Genomic DNA, 20225 nt, shown 5'->3' on the forward strand with positions numbered 1-20225 from the left:
CTCATCTCTCCTCCGGAGGAGGTTTAGCTTTAGAGCTAGTGTAAGAAGCAGCTGCGGCAGAAGTTTCCACTCCAACAGCATCAGCGCTGACATATGATGCTGACGAAGTCATGGCAACTCCTTATTTTTATTGATTTATTTTTACTTCCTCACTGGAAACTGGCAGCTGTGTGTTAAGCTGTGGAAAGCACTCCAGATCCAACAGCAGTTGCACAGAAAACAGTGGCGTGAACGTTAACCTTAGCAATAGTGATAGGCACGCTTTCTTCACCTTCTCATTGCATACACAATAACCTAGCCAAATCAAGTGTTGATGAAATATGTCATTAATATAGACAGAATCAGTGGTAGCACTGGGTGTACAAATGCTGGCAGGTTTAACCGCAAAGAAATGTGTTTACAGCACAGTGTAAACACCTTTACTAAAATTCTTTATAAAACCATGTGACAGTACAGGACTGGCAGGTCATGATGTTACAGCAGTATGAATATAATTAATTAGCCTAGCAGGATTCTCTGCCTCTCTTAACTCCCAGTGCAGTTGCCACTGCTTCAGCCAAGCCCAGTGTTTGACCGCAGGGCTCGCTGAAGACATGGAGCACATTCAGGGCCCCAGCTGTTCTGGAGGCTCTCTGCTGTCTGCAGGGTCACTGGACTGAGTAAATGCAGGTCCCTCTGCTGTTTGACACCCACACACATGCATAGACACGCTGCAGAAGACACAACAGGACACCCATGCGCATACATGGCTTTTGTCACACAATAGCCAGTTAGCCTTGCACGTACATTACATACACACACACTGGACACTGGAGACAACTTGAAAAGAAGCACAATAACAACCAGGTCATTTGAAATGAAACTGATATGTTTGAAAAGACTGACAGAAAGTCTGCATGTGAAAATCATTCTGTACAGCAGACTGTGTCACCATGGTGACATCACTTGACCACTAGAACATTTTTTCAACCACAGACAAAAGTGGACAACCATATCAAGATAAAGCAAAAACAAGCTACAAAGTTTTATTCTGTGTAGCAGGCTAGCTGAGTAGTATATAGTTAGTACCAGTTTAGAATGATAGATTGATTTTCATTTTATCTGCATTTTATTTATATCTTTCATTTTTGGTTCTCAGAAATGTACCCTAGGATCTCCTATGTATGGACCTCCTATCATATTAGAAGTCAGATTCAAATTTGAAGATTTTTCTTTACGCCAGTGAACTTCATTCCTGGTCCTGGCGGGTAGCTGGGTCTACGGGTTTTGTTGTTTACTCGGTGTCTCATCAATCAATTAAAGCAGTTGATTACACAGTTAAGTCACCTCACCTGGTTTCTTGGGTCTGAATTCGTTGCTGATATTGAGGTGAAAACAAAAACCAGCAGACCCTGTGGCCCGATTGGACCAGGAATGCAGATCGCTACTTTACTTTATCATCCGAAACTCGCTGCTGATGTGTGAAAGCATCCCTGTTTTCTCATTGGCTACCTCTGCGTGTGGTGTGACAGTACACAAATATGTATTCAAAACAAGGTGTCTATAAACAGTGTTGTGGAATGTGCCTTTCGCCGAATATAGATTCTACTGAGCTGTTTCATTGTGTTGACGCCCTTAAGAGAGGTGCCACTCACTCCCATCTCTTCTTTCTCAAAACTAGCCCGGGGAGGGCATGACTCATAGCTGGGAATGCATACAATGAAGCAAGAGCGAGAGACATTGATACTCTCCTCGTAATTGCTGTAGCTGTGAAAAATCACTGCAGCCGAGAGGCACGTAGAGGCCCATACGAGGTCACAGGCAAGGCCAGGAACTGAAACTGTAGGGGAAAAAATCAGCACATAAAGGCTGCGAAAACAAAGCAATAACCTTAAACGTCCTCGTAACCGAGGTGTCCATATTGACAGTGGCTGCTTAGTCACAAGTGCATGCGGTAATTTTACTTGCTGAACAAATGCAGAACTGATAGACGTCTCCTGATATCACTGTATATTCTGTCTATCGTATAAACATGAGAGGGAGTTCCATATAGTCATAACAACACACAACAATGCATTATTAGGCTTTCATTGCCAATTTTTTATGTTTTCATTTAAAAACAGATACAAACTTAACACAGTTATCTGAAACAACAAATACATCTAAAATCATGAGGGGATGCCTACAGGTCTTTTATAATAATTTAATACTATATCAAAGAAAATCTTTGAATGCTTTTCAAATAAATATACGTGTAATTTAAAGAAAAAGATATACAACATAACACATTTAGGAAATTATTTTTAGTTTTTCCTGTAAAATCAAAGAAACTTTCATTTCCTCCACACCCTTCTTCAACCAGTGTAATGTGCTCTCTATAGCTAGTTATCCTCTACATTCCTGAATTCCACCTCCATCCTTCATTCTGTCCCTCACTGCCATTGCAGCCGGTTTCCTTGGTCTACTTCACATTAATTCCCACCCCCCACACTCCCTGCCAATGAAATACGTTTTTGTTGGTTATTACCATGTGAACCTCCCTCTGCCATGAAACTTTCAGATGCTTTGATTCAGTTCCATATCTTTTTATCCCAGGGCTCAGCCAGGAGTAAGAGGTCAAGTTTCCTTCAGTGCCAAGTTGCCTAGTAGTGGGCCTTTAAGAGCCAGAGCTGAAGACCCTGCTTGTGTAGTTTGCACCTCTTCCTGTGTGTGTGTGAGACATCTTCAGTTATTCACACTTTGAAATCATGCCTGTTGAGAATACGGTGCAAAACCACCACTCTTTCTCTGGCTCTTCGACCCTCTGAGTCGAAAGTATAGCAAAGTCATTTCTGCGTCTCCTCTTTAATCGGCTCATGAGTCCTCTGAGGTCAGAGGTCCAGTTCGTGTTGTCACTTCCCCGTTTCTCATTGCGGTCTGAAAGGCCGATTCAGCACCACGTCCACCGGACCAGGTGGAAGTTTCTTAATCAAGTTCCAAGCTTCCAACCGCCGCAGTCCCTGAATGGTCTGACCTTCAATTTCCAGGAGCTCATCTCCAGGAAACACATGATCCACTGGGCCCCCTGAAGGAGAATTAAGGGATAAGGTTCAGGATGTGGAGCACATGCAGCAAATAAAGACTTGTTCTATCCAAAGCAAAACTATGTGCATGTCCCCTGTGCTGAAATGTGTTGATAGCCTCGTTCTCACCTTGGAAGAGCTTTTTCACAGTGAGGGGTCTATCTCCTGTGTTGGAGCCCAGTCCCCCCTCCAGACTGAAGCCCAGGTCTGTGCTGAATTTGTTCAGCACCACTTGAATTGTCCTGCCTGATGGGGGAAAAATTTGGAATGAATCACCCCTGTCCAGCTTGTGAATGCCAGTGAAAACCGCTACACGCCCTAATCTCTTTTCAATGTGATTTGCATTAAACCGTGTGCAAGCCCAATCCACCCGACCCCCCTCACCCTTTTTTGCAGTGTGCTGGTCAACCGCTGCCTGACAACAATCAGCACTGTTTTTCTTTGTCTCAGTGGCGCCCCCTTTCTGCAGCACCACAACAGCCATGGGCCGAGTGCGAGCCCTCCTCAGAATGCGCAGCGCCTCCCAGTGGGCGGAGTCCTTCAGCGCCGTGCCATTAATGGACAGGACCTGGTCACCCTCCCTCATTGAGCCCTCTTGGGACGCCAGACCAGAAGGAAACACTTTGTGAACCTAGACAAGATTTTAAGAAGTTCAGCTTTACAAAGGCAATCTTCTATTAAATCTTCTAGATTATATTGTGTATGAAAAACATAGACTTCCTATTTGGTCAGTGTCTATTGCATAACTAAATTTTACAAATATATTTAAAAAAGGTCATTATTTAATAATATTTTAAGAATACAAAAAACAATTAACAGTTGCAGAAAACGTGACCATAATGCCTGACTGATACTGACATTTTATTTTGTATTTAGGAGCATATACAGTGCTACACTACTGCAGAGTAGACGCAGAGTGCAGGGTGCCAGACTCACGGTGATGGGCTTGTTCTGATCCACTCCTCCAGCAACAGTGAAGCCCAAACCACAGCCCACCTCTTTGTGCAGCACAACCACCTGCACGTCCTCATAGTTCTGAGTGAGCAAGGACCACACAAACAAGAGCGAGAGAAAAGCAGAACGTTAGGGGAGACTGGGTGTAAATTGGAGCTCGAGAGTGGGAGACTGATGCCTTCATTTTGTATTTTATTCCCATAGGATATTAGGCAAATACAGCAATTTATTATGCACATATTTATGTTTGAACAAACTAGTGTGCATGTGGGTGAGTGTGTGTGCTGCATATTTTTGTTACAGAACAGATGACGATGCATACCAGTAATAAATCTTTCCTGTAAAATATGTAAATTTAGACACAATAACAGATTTTTTGTGAGGCTGTGAAAGAGCATAATATTTAAGAAGGCATTTTGCACGTTCTGCTTTTAGAACTAAGGTAGAACCACTCATTGTCTGAAAGCAGGCCAGGATTTACCTGCAGAGTCTCCTCTCCTAGACCCTTGACTTCGTCCAGCAGCTGATCCAGCTCTTCCGTGGGCATAATGGAGATGGAGGAGAGCGCAGAGATGTCTGAGCTGAGCGAGGCTGTGCGGTGTGACAAGCGACCTTCCACTTCCATGTCGTCTGGGTCGTCATCCTGGCCCTTGTAATCCAGTGCTCCAAAATTACACAGGTCAGCCAGGCTGCGGGTGAAGAGGTGGATTATGGGAGGTGAGTGTGAAATCCATGCAGAATATGATGGATGAGCCAGCTGTGTATTCTAAAAGTTGTTCATACTGAAATCTTCTGAGACTTAACTAATTTTATAATTATTTAAATGCATAAATTCAAGATGACTCACAAAGCAAAAGGTTACAATGGGGGAGGATCTACTATTTATTAAAAAATGAAGAAACCCTGGGTAACATTGTGCACTGGAAATTTCTTCACGGAGTCGTTCAACATAGTGACAGTACCCACCTGACTGAGAAGCTCAGGCGATCCGATTGGCTCATGTTGCTGGTGATGGTCACCGATGATTCTCCTGAGTCTGAGTCATAATTGGAACCTTTCTCTGTTCCTTCATCATCATCATCATCGTCCCACAAATCTTCATCGGAGCTCCACCTGGCCAAGGCGGCACCGTAGGACTCCTTGGGGCCCACGGCCTGGTTTTGGTGAGTCACTTGACTGTAGAGTTGAGGATCAGTGGAGGAGGAGCTTGTGGCTGGGTGAAGGAGGGAATTCTTTGGTGCTGACTCTGGGGCTGGTGTGGAGGAGGCAGATGGAATGCCGTTGACCCTGCACACAGGAGGTGGAGCTGCTTCTGTGGTGCTTCGAGTGCTTGCTGAAGTTTGAGGTATTCTTTCTGAAGCTTTATCAGGACATGTGCTGCCAGAAGTGCCATAGCTCTTGTTGTTGGAAATGAAGGGTGATCTACTGGAAGAGTTAATGCGCGTCTTGTCCCCCTTGTCAGTCTCAGATATATTTTTTGAATCACAGGTATTCTTGCCACTGATATTTGTTATGCCAGTGACTCTGCCAACCCCATTGGAATTGGAGTTGTTGTAGTTGGTTTGCAGTGTGGGCATCCGGTCTTTTGTAATAACTGGCTTAGAAATCTCTCCTTGTTGTCCTGATGCATACTTAGTTTCATGTTGGCTGGCCCTGGAACTGTCTGGCTCATCTGAAGGAGCTTTGAAATCCCTCTGTGGTTCTGTATTGATTGTGGAGTTGTAAGAAGCATCTTTATAAGCACTCCATTTTGTTTGTTGGGGAAAACTGATCCCACTATCCAAGACCTCTCTTCCTCTGAAATCTCTCCTCTGTTCCCCTTCATCCACAGAAGAAGACCTCACCTCCCAGTTTCTTCTCACCCCTTCATCAGCCTCTCCTCTCCCTACTCTCTTAAAGTATTGCTTCTCTGCTGGGCCCACTGGTCCTGGTCTTCTTATCCCACCCAAAGCTTTGTCTGAATTACTCTTCGTAACCCCTAACACCTCCGTAGGGTGGTCAGGTACAGACAATGCCCTCCTAGACCACAGCTGGTGATAAGGAGGCATCGACCGGCTCTGTTGGGACAGCGTCTCAAATCTGTTGATCTTACTACGCACGTTATCCGAAGACGTGGAATCAACCCCTGTTTTAAACTCTCCATTTGGCCTGTTTCCCGGAACCCTGGGTGTACTGTTCAGTCTAAAAACATCATCCTGCTCTTCACCCTTTTCCTTATGTCCCCTCCAGTTTATTGGCTGGGATGATTTGAGTGTAGGTTGAATGACTAAGCTATATTCAGGTCTGCCTCCTGGAAAGTCTGCCAAGTCTTGTTTTGACTCTTTGTTCACCCCTCCCAAAGCTGAACTTGCTGGCTGTGATACTGATGCCAGTTTCATTTTGGGGAGCGAGTCCGAAAATGAGTCCGTTCCTTCACAGAATTTCACTGCAGGGCTTCTCTCAGAGAAAGCCTTGGCTTTGAGCGGTTTGGGCTCCTTGGTTTTGCTGCAGCTTTGCTTACTTTCCTCATGTTTTGTTAGCTTCCCTTCAGTCTTTCTGTCACAAAACCCTCCCTCGTGCCTTATCTTGTTCCTCTCCTCCTCTCTTTCTGGATCCAGATCTGACCCCATAACCTTCATTTCCCCTTTTCCTTTTTTATACTCCCTCTCTTTCTCCCATCCATCTGTGACAGCCTTGGACTGAATAGTCTGTGGAAGATCTTTAACAGTTATTGCTGCACTGTCTAAGGTAGACTGTACCTGCTGTTGAGGTGATGTGACCTTTGGTATGCTTATCACAGATCTGGGTTTAACTGAGAAAGGTTGACTGTTCCTGCCTCGGTCTAATAATCTGTAATCCTTTTCGTCCCTCTCAGTCAGTGAAGTCTGAGTTTGCTGTCGTCTCCTAGGAGATCTGTCCCCTGACCATTCAGACCATGCCATGGCTCTGTTTGAGCTCCTCAAACTGGAAATATTGCTTCCATCGTTACCATTTCTGCAAATCCAGGTACTTCCTGTCTCACAGTCTTTCTTCTCCTCTTTGCTGTACCTGCGAGGGAACGTTCCTCCCTGCCTCCCCTCGTATGGCACGCCGATCCACTGACGTGGCGGTTCTGACACCAGCACGGGGTCATTCGAAAATGAGCTGCGGCGGTGGCTCTGCTCGCCCCCCTTCCTGTACTGAGACAAGTCCTCAGCAGGCAAAGAGTTTCGCTTGATTTTCAGCCTGTCTGAACCAGCATCACGTTTTGTGCTCGTGTCTGATGTCACTGAACCAAAAATAAATTTGTTTGAAGACACATCCCCAGCTATCCTTCTTCCGCTCTGGTGAAGACCCCAAACACTGATGTCCCCTTCAACTTCACTGTCACTCAATCTTGGTTTTATCCGAGATGGCAAAGACTGACCTCTATTGTCCATCTGCAAAGGCAATGACACTGGTCTGCTTCTTCTTAAAATCACTGGCTGGTCAGCAGACACGATCCTGAGGTTCTTCAGTTCTACTTCCTCACCTAAAATGTACTCGTTGATCCTGGATGAAACACTTGTACAATTTTGGTCCAATTTTTTTGTTGTTGGGGTAGTCATGTTGTTTCCACCTCTGCCTCTCTCGAAACTTTCTGATCGTCTGGGTAAAAATCCACCACTGTTATCCCTGTATCCCTGTAGCCCTGTCCTTTCTCCCTTGTCCATGTGAGATACTCCACTTCCCCAGTCCAAACTCTTACTCCTGTTTGAGGAGTTCACTGTCTTCCATTCTGACCTCCCCCTCCTCCCTGTCCCCTGCCCTGATTGGCCACCTTGGCTCATGGGATCTGTTGGTTCAGGCTTCACTTCACGTGTGTAATCAGTCCGTCTCATTTGTTCAGGAGCCGTAATTTTTGGCTGGTTTGGGTTCTTTGGCCAGGGCTCACTTTTGGATGTAATCCAGGTATCTGGTATTTGTCTGTTCATCACCATGGAGACCTTGTGGGTGGGTGTTCCCACTGCACCCTCCTGACTGTCTGCTTTGCTCCCCCTGCTGATCTCAGTGCCAGTCCCAGGCTCAAAGATACTCACAAGCTTCCTCAGGTCCTTCTGCTTGTTCCGAGTGCCCAAGTCGAGGGAAAGGCTTTTGGCAGATCGAATTATAAACCTTGGAGCTGTAGACTGCACGAATCCAGCTGTGGGGTGGGTTTCAGTTTTTGCTGGAGAGATTCTGGAGACCTGTTCTGCATCTACAGGTGCTAGAGCATGGTTGCTGGATTCAGGCAACAAAGTAGATTCCAAATACAAGTCCATCTTTACAGGAATCACTCCCCTTGTTATCAGTAAATCCAAATTGATAGCTGTTTGTAACCAAAGAATAAAAGGGTAATTCAAAACCGAGTCCCCAACAGTGTGAACCAAGCATTGAAGTCCTTGTAGCACTGCTTAAATCATTCCAGAAGTTACAATAAATCTGAAAACTTTTTAGAAATTAAATTTTAAGTTTATTCCATGCACATACCAGGTTATTATATCGACATCGGCAGATCTAGTGCTCCTTCTGTGGAATTATGTTTTCCCTTTTTGCTTCTCCTTTGAATCTCAGGCTGCACGCAGTATTCCAGCCAGATTGGCTTCTCCTGAAGCTTGGATGCACATGTAATATGCTGCTGCTGTTTTTTGTACTTCTGCTCATTTCTTCCTCAGGGTGCCTTTAGTATGTAAGTCCCAACACAACCTCTTTCACTTTCTTTGTTGTTGTGTGTTCGCTTCTCTTTGGTTCTCGTCTTTAGGTTTTCTGGTAGAAATGTTGTGTTCACCAACGCCCACGGCCCTGCAAAAGATAGTCATTTTCTTGAAATCCCTTCCTTAAAATAACCAATTGATTCTCAGGAATGCTGGGATAATTATAGCCGGGTCACTCTGGAGCAACACCCCACAAAAAAACGAATTACTGTGCAGTTACAAAACAAGGTCGTTTCTAACCAATAGGCAGACATTACGGTTATGACAGCAAGAGAATCAGAGAAGAGAGGGAAGAGTGAATAGTGAGGCTGAGGGAAGGATAAAACAAAGTGTGACTGGTTACAGTATTAAAGGATCAAATGCATAGTCATTACACGACATCAAAAATCAAAATATGAAACCAAACATACCTCAAATTCTGGAACTGCTGCCCGAAACTGACTTTTTCAAGAGACAAAGCTGCCCAACAAGGGCCTAAGAATAGCATGTCAATAAAATAACAAAGTACTGCACATGCCTTAAACAGAAGCAGACAGCATTTTTTGGGCTGTATGTCATTAATACTTCCAACTAAACCTGACTTGCAAGGAAGGCAAAGAGAAAAATTACAGCATGCTACATGTAGAACTATGTACCCACTTCCCACACTGGCAACCCCAGCTCCACTGGCACACACCACTGAATCCAGAGTACATGGCGAAAAAGTGTGTAATTAAATGTGAGCATTTTCATACTGGAAAGGAATTCTGACTGAGTGATTGATAGTGAACAGTAGTTAGGCATTACATCAAAAACACAGCAAAGATTATTCACTTATTTTGATGGTTTTGTTGTTAATATATCCAAGTTATATACGAGAATTATGTAGGTGTATCAAATTGTTCCAAAAATTGTACTTCACCTTAAGTCAAATACAATGCTATATTTAAGCTATACATATATTCCATTCAAGATGACAGCATAAGCGTATTCAGTTGCGGAATTTGTATTCGTAATACATTCATCTATGCACAGAAGATTGATACTGTATTCATTTTAATTCCATCAAAATGAACAGAGGTATATTTGAAAGTTTGACAGCATGTTTTGTTATAGCATATTCAAGGCTGTCGTGCCTCTCATTAATGCACAGACACCAAGTGTTGGCTTACAAGGACACCTGTGCTCTAATCGTTACTTCCCTTCCACTTCAACTGACAAAATACGGTTACTCGACACACCGCCAAATTCTAAAAGGAAATGCACAGTACCTTTCAGCGACACCTCCTTGTGGGGGCTTGTTCCTTGGTTTCTGTCCCTCAGAGAGAGACAGCGAGAGAGGGAGAGCATATTCCCCTCATCCTCCGCTTTCTGAACTCTTCTGTCATTTTTGTACGGTGCATCCGAACAGCAGTGTGAAACCTGTCCCACTGGTTCCTCCTCTCTCCCCCCCCCCCCCCCCCCCGCTGCATTGTTTCTCCCTCCCTCTTGCTTAGTCTCACAGAACAGCATTCCTGACACAGGTCTCTTTGTGGTTCAGCTTACAATAGGCAATAGATCATTTCCTCCATGCAAAAACTGACACGCCAACTGAGAGCATGCTGTTCAAACCAGTACGTGACATTTAGGGCCAGAAATACTTGCGATAAACTGTTCAATCACGAGAGGCTGGCGTTTTTTTTCTTTCTTTTTTGTATCATCACGTATTTCTGCATCCAGTTTCAGACCTCATTTAACCCTCTTGCTTGACCTTAGCCAGGGGCAGGGATAATATGCATGCACTGGTGAGAGATTTGAGAGGGATGGAGGGAAGAAAGGAAAATAGAGGGAAGGGTAAAGAGTAGGACATGATGCAAGGGAAGACGAGGGAGAGAGAAGAGGGTGTGGAGGGCTGTGTGTGGGGGGGGGGGGTCGGTCCTGGAGGGCTGTGGTCTGGCAGGTTTGCCAAGTCTTCATCCATAACATGAACTGATACTGGGAGCAGTTTCTTACAGAGAGGGATGGGGAGTTTGTATTACCCCCTCTATGAAAAAGGGGGCACACTTAAAAGGTCATGGAAAGATAGTGGAGAAAACAGGTAGCAGGTGGGGGGGTTTACAGAATGAAATGGCAACTATCAAGGTCTCTAAGGAAATTTCATAAGCAATAATTATACAGTGTCTTCCTGAAGTTGTGGTAACAGTAGAGTGAAATTTCTTATTTTTGCTATAGAATTAAGGCATTCAGATTTGAGATCAACGGATGTATTATGAGACTAAAGTCCAGACAATCAGCCTTTATTTCATGGTATTTGCATGTGTATGTGTTTTACCATTTTACAGAAACAGTTGTTTTTGTGTTGAATCACCCCATTTTCAGCTGTGCAAAATTAAGCTAATGGATGCTTGACAGGTGCTAACTGATGCTCACGCATTTTCTTTTGCATGTATTTTTGACATATAAAAGAGCAGTTGGTATTATAGTCTTGGTTTTAGCCTGTTTTGATCTGTGGAGATTGCATTCAGTCAGAAGGCATGAATGACCAGAGAATTAACTCTGGCTGAAAAACAACTAATCTGTAAGAGGAGAGAACAGAAGAATTAATTTAGAAGGATAGCACAGAACCTGGATATATCAAGTTCTGCAGTTTGGAAAGTATTGAAAAAGAAAGAAACCACTGGCGAAATAAACACTGCACAGAATGGCCCAGGAAGACGACTGCAGTTGATGACAGACAAATCCTAAGCAGTGAAGAAAAACCCAAAAACAATGACCAGTGACATCACCAGCAGTCTGGAGGGGAAATGTCACGAGCCACAGAATACTTGGAGAGCAGATCTATAGAGGTTAGACTGCGAGATGCAACCCCCTCAGCAGCAAGAATTGAAAGGTCAGATTAGAAAAACACAGACATGAGTGCGTTTTATGAACCGATGAGACCAAAGTAACCTTTACCAAAGTAACCTTTACCAAAGCAACCTTTACCAAAGCGACGGAAAGCCGAAAGTGTGGCGAATGACTCCTCCTGGAGCAGGCTCACTCGTCGTTATTAATGATTAATGGAGGATGGCAGCAGTAGGACAAATTCAGAAGTATGCAGACATATTTTAGTCTGGCTATGTACAAAGTAATTCCTCCATCCTCATTGGTCTGCGCTTTATCTTGCAGACACACAGTCTACACAACCAAAGCAGTCATCAATGGGGAAAAGTGAAGTCTTGGACTGGCCTAGTGAGTCACCCGATTTAAATTTCGAGCATGCAATTCACTTGCTGAAGAGGAGACTGAAGACAGAACCCCCCCCCCCCCCCCCAAAAAAAAACAGAGATCAATTGAAAGTGGCTGCAGAGAAAGCATGGGAAGGAGATACCAAACCAAACCAAGTTACCAAACGTTTGGTGCCATGAATGGGTCATAATAATAACTGCCTTCAGGCAGTTATTACTTTTATGGCCTATGCAACCAAATAAAAGACTTCATTGCTCTGATTTACTTTTAAGTTCATCTGATAACTTAAATTTGTAGAAGCTGAAAATGGGGGGACTCAAAGTGAAAACAGAAGTTTCTGTAAAATGATAAAACATACAAGTGTAAATCCCATGAAATAAAAACAAATTCTGTACTTTTGTCTCATATTCATCTTTTGATCTCAAATCCAAATTCCTTAAGTATAAAGTAAAAACACCACATTTCACTATCGTTACCATACTTTGGGAGGGCACTATATATTTTTCACACCATTATAAAACTGACTGGCCCTCATGACTGACAATGTTGGTGATGGAAAGGCACTTCCTTCCTGGGGAGACACTACTGTGAATGATTCAACGTATCTTGTTTAACAAGGTCCCTGCACTACTAAACTGAACCAAACCTTAAATACATACACTTTACACTTTTAATGACAACCCAATGACATATAATTCCTTAACTCAGGAATCTCTCAATATAGACCATTACTACATATTAAAAAATAACCATGATCCATTTAGTTTATTTCCTACATCTATAGCTTTGGGGTTTAGTACAATCTTTCCAAAAGCATTAACTGCCAACTCCATAATCCAGTTTGTCCTCAGTTTAGGACATCTTTCACAAATCTCGCAAAACAAATGTGCACAATGTCCAGCCTGTCAATGTTCAATATAGCATTAACTATGAATTCATGCAGTTTTCATATGATATTCTTTTTGCTGGAAAATCTCAGTAACCGCAATGAAGATGTGACCTTAATTATCAATTGAACAATGGGAAAACTCTGAAGAAACTTTCTTTCAACACAAAATACTCTTCTCAGGATAATGTAAACAGGAAATGGTGTTGAAGATGTTAATATTAGGAGATGAAAGTGCCATAAGTGAGCACATTAATAGCACACGCCAAAATGAGATGCACTGGTGAAAACACCAAACGGCTTCTCTCATAACAAATTATTTCCTCTTAAGAGGTTTGCGCCATATTTTCACTTTGAAACTTCCCCCAGTTCTGCAACCGTTATACATGCATTTAACACTTTTCTACAAGACATGGCGCCCACAGTATGTTTTTTAATCATTTGGCGACGCTACTTCAATGCATTACCTCGAGCTCCATGGTGGTAAAATATCAATGTACCATTCTTCATTCTCATCTCACACTGCTGAAGTCAGCATGAACCTTGTGGGTTTAGCTAACGTTCGAACAGCGACATTTAAGGAACACGAAATACCAGTTCTGTTGAATAACTCCTGTATTATGATGTAGAATTTCACATTTGAGTGGATTATTTTTTTTATAAATGAACTAATTCATAAATACTACAATCAAAGTAGGCGGTACAAATGCAAAGATATAAAAGTAAAGCACTATACCTTTGTGCCTTGTGGACTTCTTGCATCTGCAACATCAACAGAAACGAAAGCAGCAGAGAACCACTTCCTGACAGCTTCACAGCAGTGCACATACATGAGGCACTGTGCTCACGAGCACCGTCTCTGTGGGTATCTTAAAAACAGGCCACCATCTGCAGAAGCTGATAACGGATATCCTGCCCCTACAAACGGTAATCTCCTCTTTATGTCACCTATGTGTATATCCAAAACCCTCATCTTAGGACGTTTCCTCAGGGAGGCTAGTTACTAATCGGAGGTGAATCCGCATTACACTGGAATCGGTCAGTTTGCTTTCTCATCGATTGACACAAGGAATGGACACTGAGAGGGCTGTTAATGAAGCGACCCTGTCATTGAATGCATGAGCTTACCTGTACAGTCAAAACCAGTTCAAACTGTATGCTTAATTACCTGGGGCTGGATGAATCATCTTGCAATTGGATCAGCAGAAAAAAGTGAATGCAACTTTAAGGCATCGGTAATATGCAAAGGTCCACTTTTCCAAGATCCAGGAGTACATGGATGAGTTAATGTTTTAGCAGGTTCATGCAAATTTTAAATGTTACAAATGTATGCAAATTTAATCATTTATTTTTCATGCAAGCACCTAGGAGTTGCATGAATTGCAAAACACAGATTCCGAAGTCTGGCATTCCTAGTTTCACTAAATTATTGGCAAAAGCGTGCTGTTGTGATTTACAAAACGCTTACATACGACATTGTGACTTGAATCAAACATCATAACACCCGATGCGACAGCCAGAAAGGAAACAGGCTGTGGTTTTGCGGGTGGCAGAACAGTCAAAGCAGCCAACTACAGCCCTTCCTCATCCTGACTGATCAAGAGTTTAGTGGAGTTTATTCATATCAGAACGGCACCGTGCAAAACTATGCAAATAAGATGAATGACAGCCAAAGGCAAAGTGAGCAGTTGTGTAGAAAAACAAGCACATGCCATGGTTTGATTTGTACGTCTCTGAGAATTATTCACTTTATTTAAATGTCTTAACCCTGCCCATCCCAACCTCCCTCCCTGGTGACTTTGACCATTTATGAACCCAAAACAAGGAAAATTACAAAAAACCTCAACTGCTTCCGAGATAAAAACCAAAACAAAAACGCCTGCTATAATTACAAGCAATGCAAGCTTTAAAAATACATTAAAAAACATTCACATCCCTATGATGAAAACGTCTTTTCTGGTTGATTTCCTTAATATTTATATAGATGTATATATATATATAAATATATATATAGTTTACAAAATAAAAAGGAAACAAAAAATGTAAGTTGTGAGAGTGAGGATCTGGAGAATACAAATAAAAAATATTAAGCCATCAAACAAACCAGGACTACAGTACTTCTGTGTGTTTTTATATATACAAGTTTATCCATTTAAATTCTTTTTAAACGCACAGTACAAAAAAGGTCACTGACAAAAATGCAGAAAAAAAACATTACAATTCTGTCCATTAATCAGGGCTTTTAAGTATCCTAAGTAATAATAAGAGGGGAGATGGGAGAGAGGGAGGAATAGAGAAGCACAACACGTTTACATGGGGTGGCTGCCGGTCGATTCCACTCGACACAGAAAATGCACAAATGAACAGATTAAGTGAAGGAAGCCCACCCTGCGAGAACTGATTCAAATGAAGTTCAAACTGACAACTTGATTTCAGGGCAAAGGGGGAGGGGGAGGGGTGAACTGGCTACCAGGGTAAATAAACACAATGAACAGGTGGAATAGAGAAGGCTGCAATGTTACCGCAGCCCAGTGAAGGTAAGCATATGGAAGGGGGGAGGGGGAGGGGGAGGGGGGGTGGAATCTGCCCGCCCACATTGGCTTCCATAGGAACAGTAAGAACACAGGAGCAGGACTCCACCCCCCAGCCCCACAAAGGGGAGGGGCCTGGAACAGTTGGTCAGCTCCCCTCCAAGTCCAGTCAGTTCACAGCCACAGGCACACATGCACACCACTTGCTTCCACATCGGGGTGCGTGCACACCATATAGATATACATGAGATATGCTGACCTTTAATGTAGAGAATCTCTCTGTAAAAAACAAAATCTGATAACATCCAAAAGATGAGAAGAAAGAAATTAAAATCATTTTTTGTTTTTTTTTGGGGGGGGGGGGGGGGGGGGGGGGAGAAAGGCTAGGAAAGAGAAGGGGAGAGCTACGGGATGGGGGTGTGAAATCACCAGACCTCCCCCCCCATCCTCTCAAGCCTCTCCTTCCCAAAATCAGTCAAAAACCAAAAAATAAAAACAAAATGCCTTCATAGAAAAACAAGGTCCAAGTGACATACAAGAGGAAGAGATGTTGAGGGCACCAATTTTAAAAAAAGGTCTGTGATTTACCCTCCTACCCTCTCTATTACACACCCTGCTCTCCTGCCACAACACCCACAGTGTGGGCGCTGCCGCAAGGCTGGCTCCCTGTGTACGGCGACACCTGTGGCCATGGTGGGAACTGCAGGGGAGGAAGTTGGCGGGGTTCAGCAGGGGACACTCCAGGGCAGGCGGGGGGGGGTCAGGCTTGCGTCGGGCTCGGACAGGTGCTGCTAGTTGGCCCCCCAGGTGTAGCTGTTGTAAGCAGACTTGTTGACCTGTGACTTCTGCTGAATGGAGGAGTTCTGGCTACGCTGGCCAGAGCCGCTCTGTGAAGTGGAAAGAGACAAGAGCGCGGTTCATATCCCAACTGCCACAGTCCCCTCCCTCAACCCACTGGCAAACAGTGTCTGCAAGGGAACAGGGAGAACACCGACACTCCAAGCCCAACTGTTCTTTATCCTTCTCTATAATGCAACACAGGCACGATCTCACAAGTTTGCATTGTATATAGACACATTAACAAATACACCACCAAATATGAGACCCCAATGTAACGGTCACACCTTTTAAAGTACAAACACAGAACTACAGGCAATTAAGTGCTAGAAGATGATTCAAATTCCTTGGCTATGACATCAGCAGGGACACACTGGGGAAGTACTGTATGCTGCACTAAGGATCATTCCAGGGTTTAGCTAAACCAGGTTCCAAACTCCCAGCAGATTCTCAGCTCTGTGTTCCTAAAGCTGAGAGTTCAGTCTCCCCAACACCGAGGCTGAAACGTTTCAATTTGATACGCCTCATGAATATTAATGTAAAGGGGTGTGACCAAGCACAATACCGTGATAATGGGAATGAACAATGTTTCCTAAAATGAGTTCACATTAAAGGGGCTTCACATGGTTGTTAATGTGAAAACACATTTTAGGACACAATGGAGACAGCACGTCCAAAATCTCCCGACACAGATCTAGCCCACTGAGCCTCACGGGTCACATCAGAGCTACACTCATTATACATGCTGCTTATAAAAAGAACTCTAAACTCAAATGACTACTACTTTACTTTTTCCAGCAATGTGCAATTATCAGCAATAATGAGCGCAATTAAATATGAACTACAGCTCCCCCCACATATCTAAAAAGATTTTTTTTGTCCTAGTATATCTATTTGCGGCTGAACTCTGCAAGAGCCAGCTTGCCAGTGGTGTCTTATTCACTAGTGAAATATCCCATTGTTAATGCTTTGCGCTGAAGAATAATGGGTCACCCGTCTCTCTTATTCGCAGACGCACACCTCCCCGCTACCCGTCAGGCTAACAGAAAAGCCGAAGGCTATGTGGATTACTTTTTATGATTCACTGCATAAAAACTATTTTAAACTTTTCTGTAGTGATTGCGAAAACAGTATTAGAGCAGCAGTGTAGTATGATGGGTAAGGAACTGGTCTTGTAACCTGAAGGTCACAAGTTCGATTCCTGGGTAGGACACTGCTGTTGTGCCCTTGAGCAAGGTTCTTAACCAGCATTGCTTCAGTATATATCCAGCAGTATAAATGGAAGAAATGTAAATGCTATGTAGAATGTTGTGCAAGTCGCTCTGGATAAGAGTGTCTGCTAAATGCCTGTAATGTAATGCAATGTCTGCTAAATGCCTGTAATGTAATGTCTGTGCAAAGTGGCTGGTACCTGGCCGTCCTGCTGCAGGTGGTGGTGCAGGATCTGGGAGTGGGGCTGCTGGTGCGGGGCCAGGATGTGCATGAAGGGGGCGGGGGCGTAGCCGGCGGCCGCGGGGGGGTTGATGGGGCCCGCCCCACCCAGGGCCGAGGGCAGGCTGAAGGAGGCCGCCGGGGTCCCCGCGTGGAAACCCTGCTTATCGAACGACTGGAGGGGGGGGACAGTAGGCACATCGCTCAGTCAAGGGGTCAAACTAGGGGTGTGGGGTTGTTTATTCTGCTTTTGGTCCAGCCAATTGCTCTGGCCTGCTTCTCCATTTTATACTTTTTTTCCCTCGTACTTTGGTTAAACGTTTTCACCAAGGATATGCGCGTGGTTTGCAGCTTTAACTCATGACTTCAAAAGTGGCAGACGGGGGAAAAAAAAGAAAAGAAAAGAAAAAAGTAACAGGTGAGCTGCACAAGAGGCACTCACTCAAAAAGGGAGAAGCATTTGACAGATCATTTTTTCCCCAAAACTTTCACATTTAAAAATCACCATTTCCATTTTTGGGGATGACTTAAACTATTTAAAAAAAGCATCAGTGTGATGAGCGAGTGAGAAATTCCTCTGGGTACTGGAGAAAGGTGATGAGAACATTTCTGGGCTGCGATTTCAGAGGGTAGTGTTCTTATTAGTGCCACAGCCTTCTCTCAAAGCTGCAGACCGTGTAAGAAGCGCACTACACAGACCACAGGACTCAGGGCATGCGGGTCGCTTGACTGCCCTTCTGCTAAAGGACAGAGGCGTCATACTGGCTACCTTCATTTATGTGGGCATAATTCAAGAGCTGATTATGTGACCTTACTTCCTGATAAGAATCAAAGCTTGTGTTCTATAAACACTGTGGTTGTGAATTGGCCTTACGACAGGGCATGTTGTACGCTTCCCTGTATTTACGGTTTATGGCCTGGGGAGGGGAACAGCCATGATTCAGGCTCTGCAATCGCACTGATTCTTCATTGCAGGCGACACATGTGAACATGAAAACAGGTGGAAATGGATACAGATCTGCCTGCAGCAGGCACCGTGTGTGTGTGTGTGTGTGTGTGTGTGAGTAATGCCATTTTGTTTGCTTATTTTAGTTTAAATCACTTATCCGCACTTCCACAATCCAGCTGCTCAGATCATATTGCTGATAAAGGCAGATCTACGCGTGTGCGAGATGACTGACATTCCAAAATACCAGGAACAGCTCACCTGTGTCTTTGTGTAAACAGACCCTGAGATGTCCGGAACCCCAGTGTTGCTGGACGTCACAGAAACTCCTGGAGAAACAGAAACGGGCGAGAGGGTTGGAAGGGAAGCGAATGGGAGGAATGGGGATTCTCACCTCATAAGGACTGCCCTATGACCTCTCACGATTCACACGCCCTGCACTCACCACCAGAGGGAGACAAAGCGCATCTAACTAAATGCTGCCAGTCTTGGGCAGAACATGGCATAAACGCGTGTGCACAGAACACAGAGGGTAAGGATGTGCGGGGGGGGGGGGCAAGGTGCTGTGCATGATCACCACAAAGGGGGAAGAGATGAGAATGAGGAGCAGGGAACAAACAGAGGCAGGGGAATTCAGTTCAGTACGCCGCTGCACATGCAGGCCTGACCCTATCCGAAAGCAGCTCCTGTTCCCGTACAGCCAGACCGGGTCAGCTGGTGTGTAAGAGTAACGCAGCGAAGCCCATTTCCAGCCCAAAACGACACCGCCCCCAGGCGGAATCCATTCCCCTGCAGCTGAGCGCTGAGAGTCTGTCTGTAAACCAGGAGGACCAGCAGACCCCAGAAGCACTCAGGCTGGCAGGATCCAGATCCCCCCCCCCCGGATAATTCCCTCATCCTGACATTCTGAACCTGATTACAGGAGTCTGCTCCAGCTGCACTGGGCTCAGCAGAGCCTGCAGTTTAACACACAGTGATGTGCAGAGGAGAAGCATCTCCTGCCCAGCCACAGCCTGATTTCAATTACCTTGCTGCAGCTCTGCTGAAGATTTACAAGCAGCGAGGGGCTCGCTCAGTAGGGAGAGATTTCATCACGTTCGGGGTGTAAAAAGAACAGCTCTTCCTCAGGTGGGATGATGAGAGCGTGACTGAAGTGCAAAATCAGATCCAGCCGTAAATTCTGTGAGGATCTCAGTCATGTTCTCGCTGCCATGGGGTTCATTCCAGGCGTGTGCCCGTGGGGCGGGCCGTGTGCACGTGGGGTGGGCCGGGGCGTGTGCACGTGGGGCGGGCCGTGTGCACGTGGGGCGGGCCCGTGTGCACGTGGGGCGGGGCGTGTGCACGTGGGGCGGGCCCGTGTGCACGTGGGGCGGGGCCGTGTGCACGTGGGGCGGGCGCACGAGAGGTGGGGCGTGTTTAAGAGGGGCGGGGCCCAGCCGGCAGAGGGACAGCGGGGAGAGGAGAGGGGCGTGTGCTGTGACTCTGTGGCAGGTGAGGGACAGTGACAGACTCACCCACTCCAGGCCCGGTGACAGAGCTGGCCGGCTTGCTTTGTGCAGAAGCAGCAGCAGCAGCAGCAGCAGCGGCGGCGGCGGCGACAGCAGTGCTATATCCACCCTTACAGAAATCCCCACTCCCAGAAGCCTGGCCCATATCCTCATACCCTGCAACAAGCAGACACACACAGCCAGGGCCCCCACATTACACACACAGCCAGGGCCC

The 20225-nt window shown here is 45.0% G+C and overlaps 2 protein-coding genes across 7 annotated transcripts in view; both read right to left on the minus strand.

Annotated features, from left to right (window-relative positions):
- Positions 1–2053: 2053 nt before the first annotated feature.
- On the minus strand, positions 2054–13601 carry si:dkey-92i15.4. 3 transcript variants are annotated; one of them, XM_035404645.1, is made up of 8 exons: positions 13495–13601; positions 8463–8774; positions 4962–8301; positions 4477–4684; positions 3978–4076; positions 3426–3672; positions 3171–3287; positions 2054–3043 (listed from the first exon to the last, which is right to left on the minus strand). In XM_035404645.1, the coding sequence occupies exons 3-8, from the start codon at positions 8252–8254 to the stop codon at positions 2886–2888; spliced, it is 4122 nt and encodes a 1373-aa protein (XP_035260536.1). In that variant the 5' UTR covers positions 8255–8301; positions 8463–8774; positions 13495–13601; the 3' UTR covers positions 2054–2885. The 3 variants fall into 3 exon arrangements, with proteins under 3 accessions (XP_035260536.1, XP_035260525.1, XP_035260544.1); XM_035404634.1 differs by having other exon boundaries at positions 4962–8774; XM_035404653.1 differs by lacking the exon at positions 13495–13601 and adding an exon at positions 9937–10124 and having other exon boundaries at positions 4962–8774.
- Positions 13602–14475: 874 nt separating this feature from the next.
- LOC118220644 (ubiquitin-associated protein 2-like) overlaps positions 14476–20225 on the minus strand; it is a 31135-nt gene continuing 25385 nt past the window's right edge. For 2 of the 4 annotated variants that reach the window (XM_035404678.1, XM_035404666.1), the window contains exons 26-29: positions 20018–20167; positions 18765–18832; positions 17538–17732; positions 14476–16176 (exon numbers count right to left, since the gene is read on the minus strand). In XM_035404678.1, coding sequence (XP_035260569.1) covers positions 16081–16176; positions 17538–17732; positions 18765–18832; positions 20018–20167 — 509 coding nt within the window. In that variant the 3' untranslated portion in view covers positions 14476–16080. The remainder of the gene's footprint in view (positions 16177–17537; positions 17733–18764; positions 18833–20017; positions 20168–20225) is intronic. The other 2 variants (XR_004763990.1, XM_035404688.1) reach the window with 2 other exon arrangements.

The sequence above is a fragment of the Anguilla anguilla genome, chromosome 1, assembly GCF_013347855.1.
Source record: "Anguilla anguilla isolate fAngAng1 chromosome 1, fAngAng1.pri, whole genome shotgun sequence".
Lineage (NCBI taxonomy): Eukaryota > Metazoa > Chordata > Actinopteri > Anguilliformes > Anguillidae > Anguilla > Anguilla anguilla.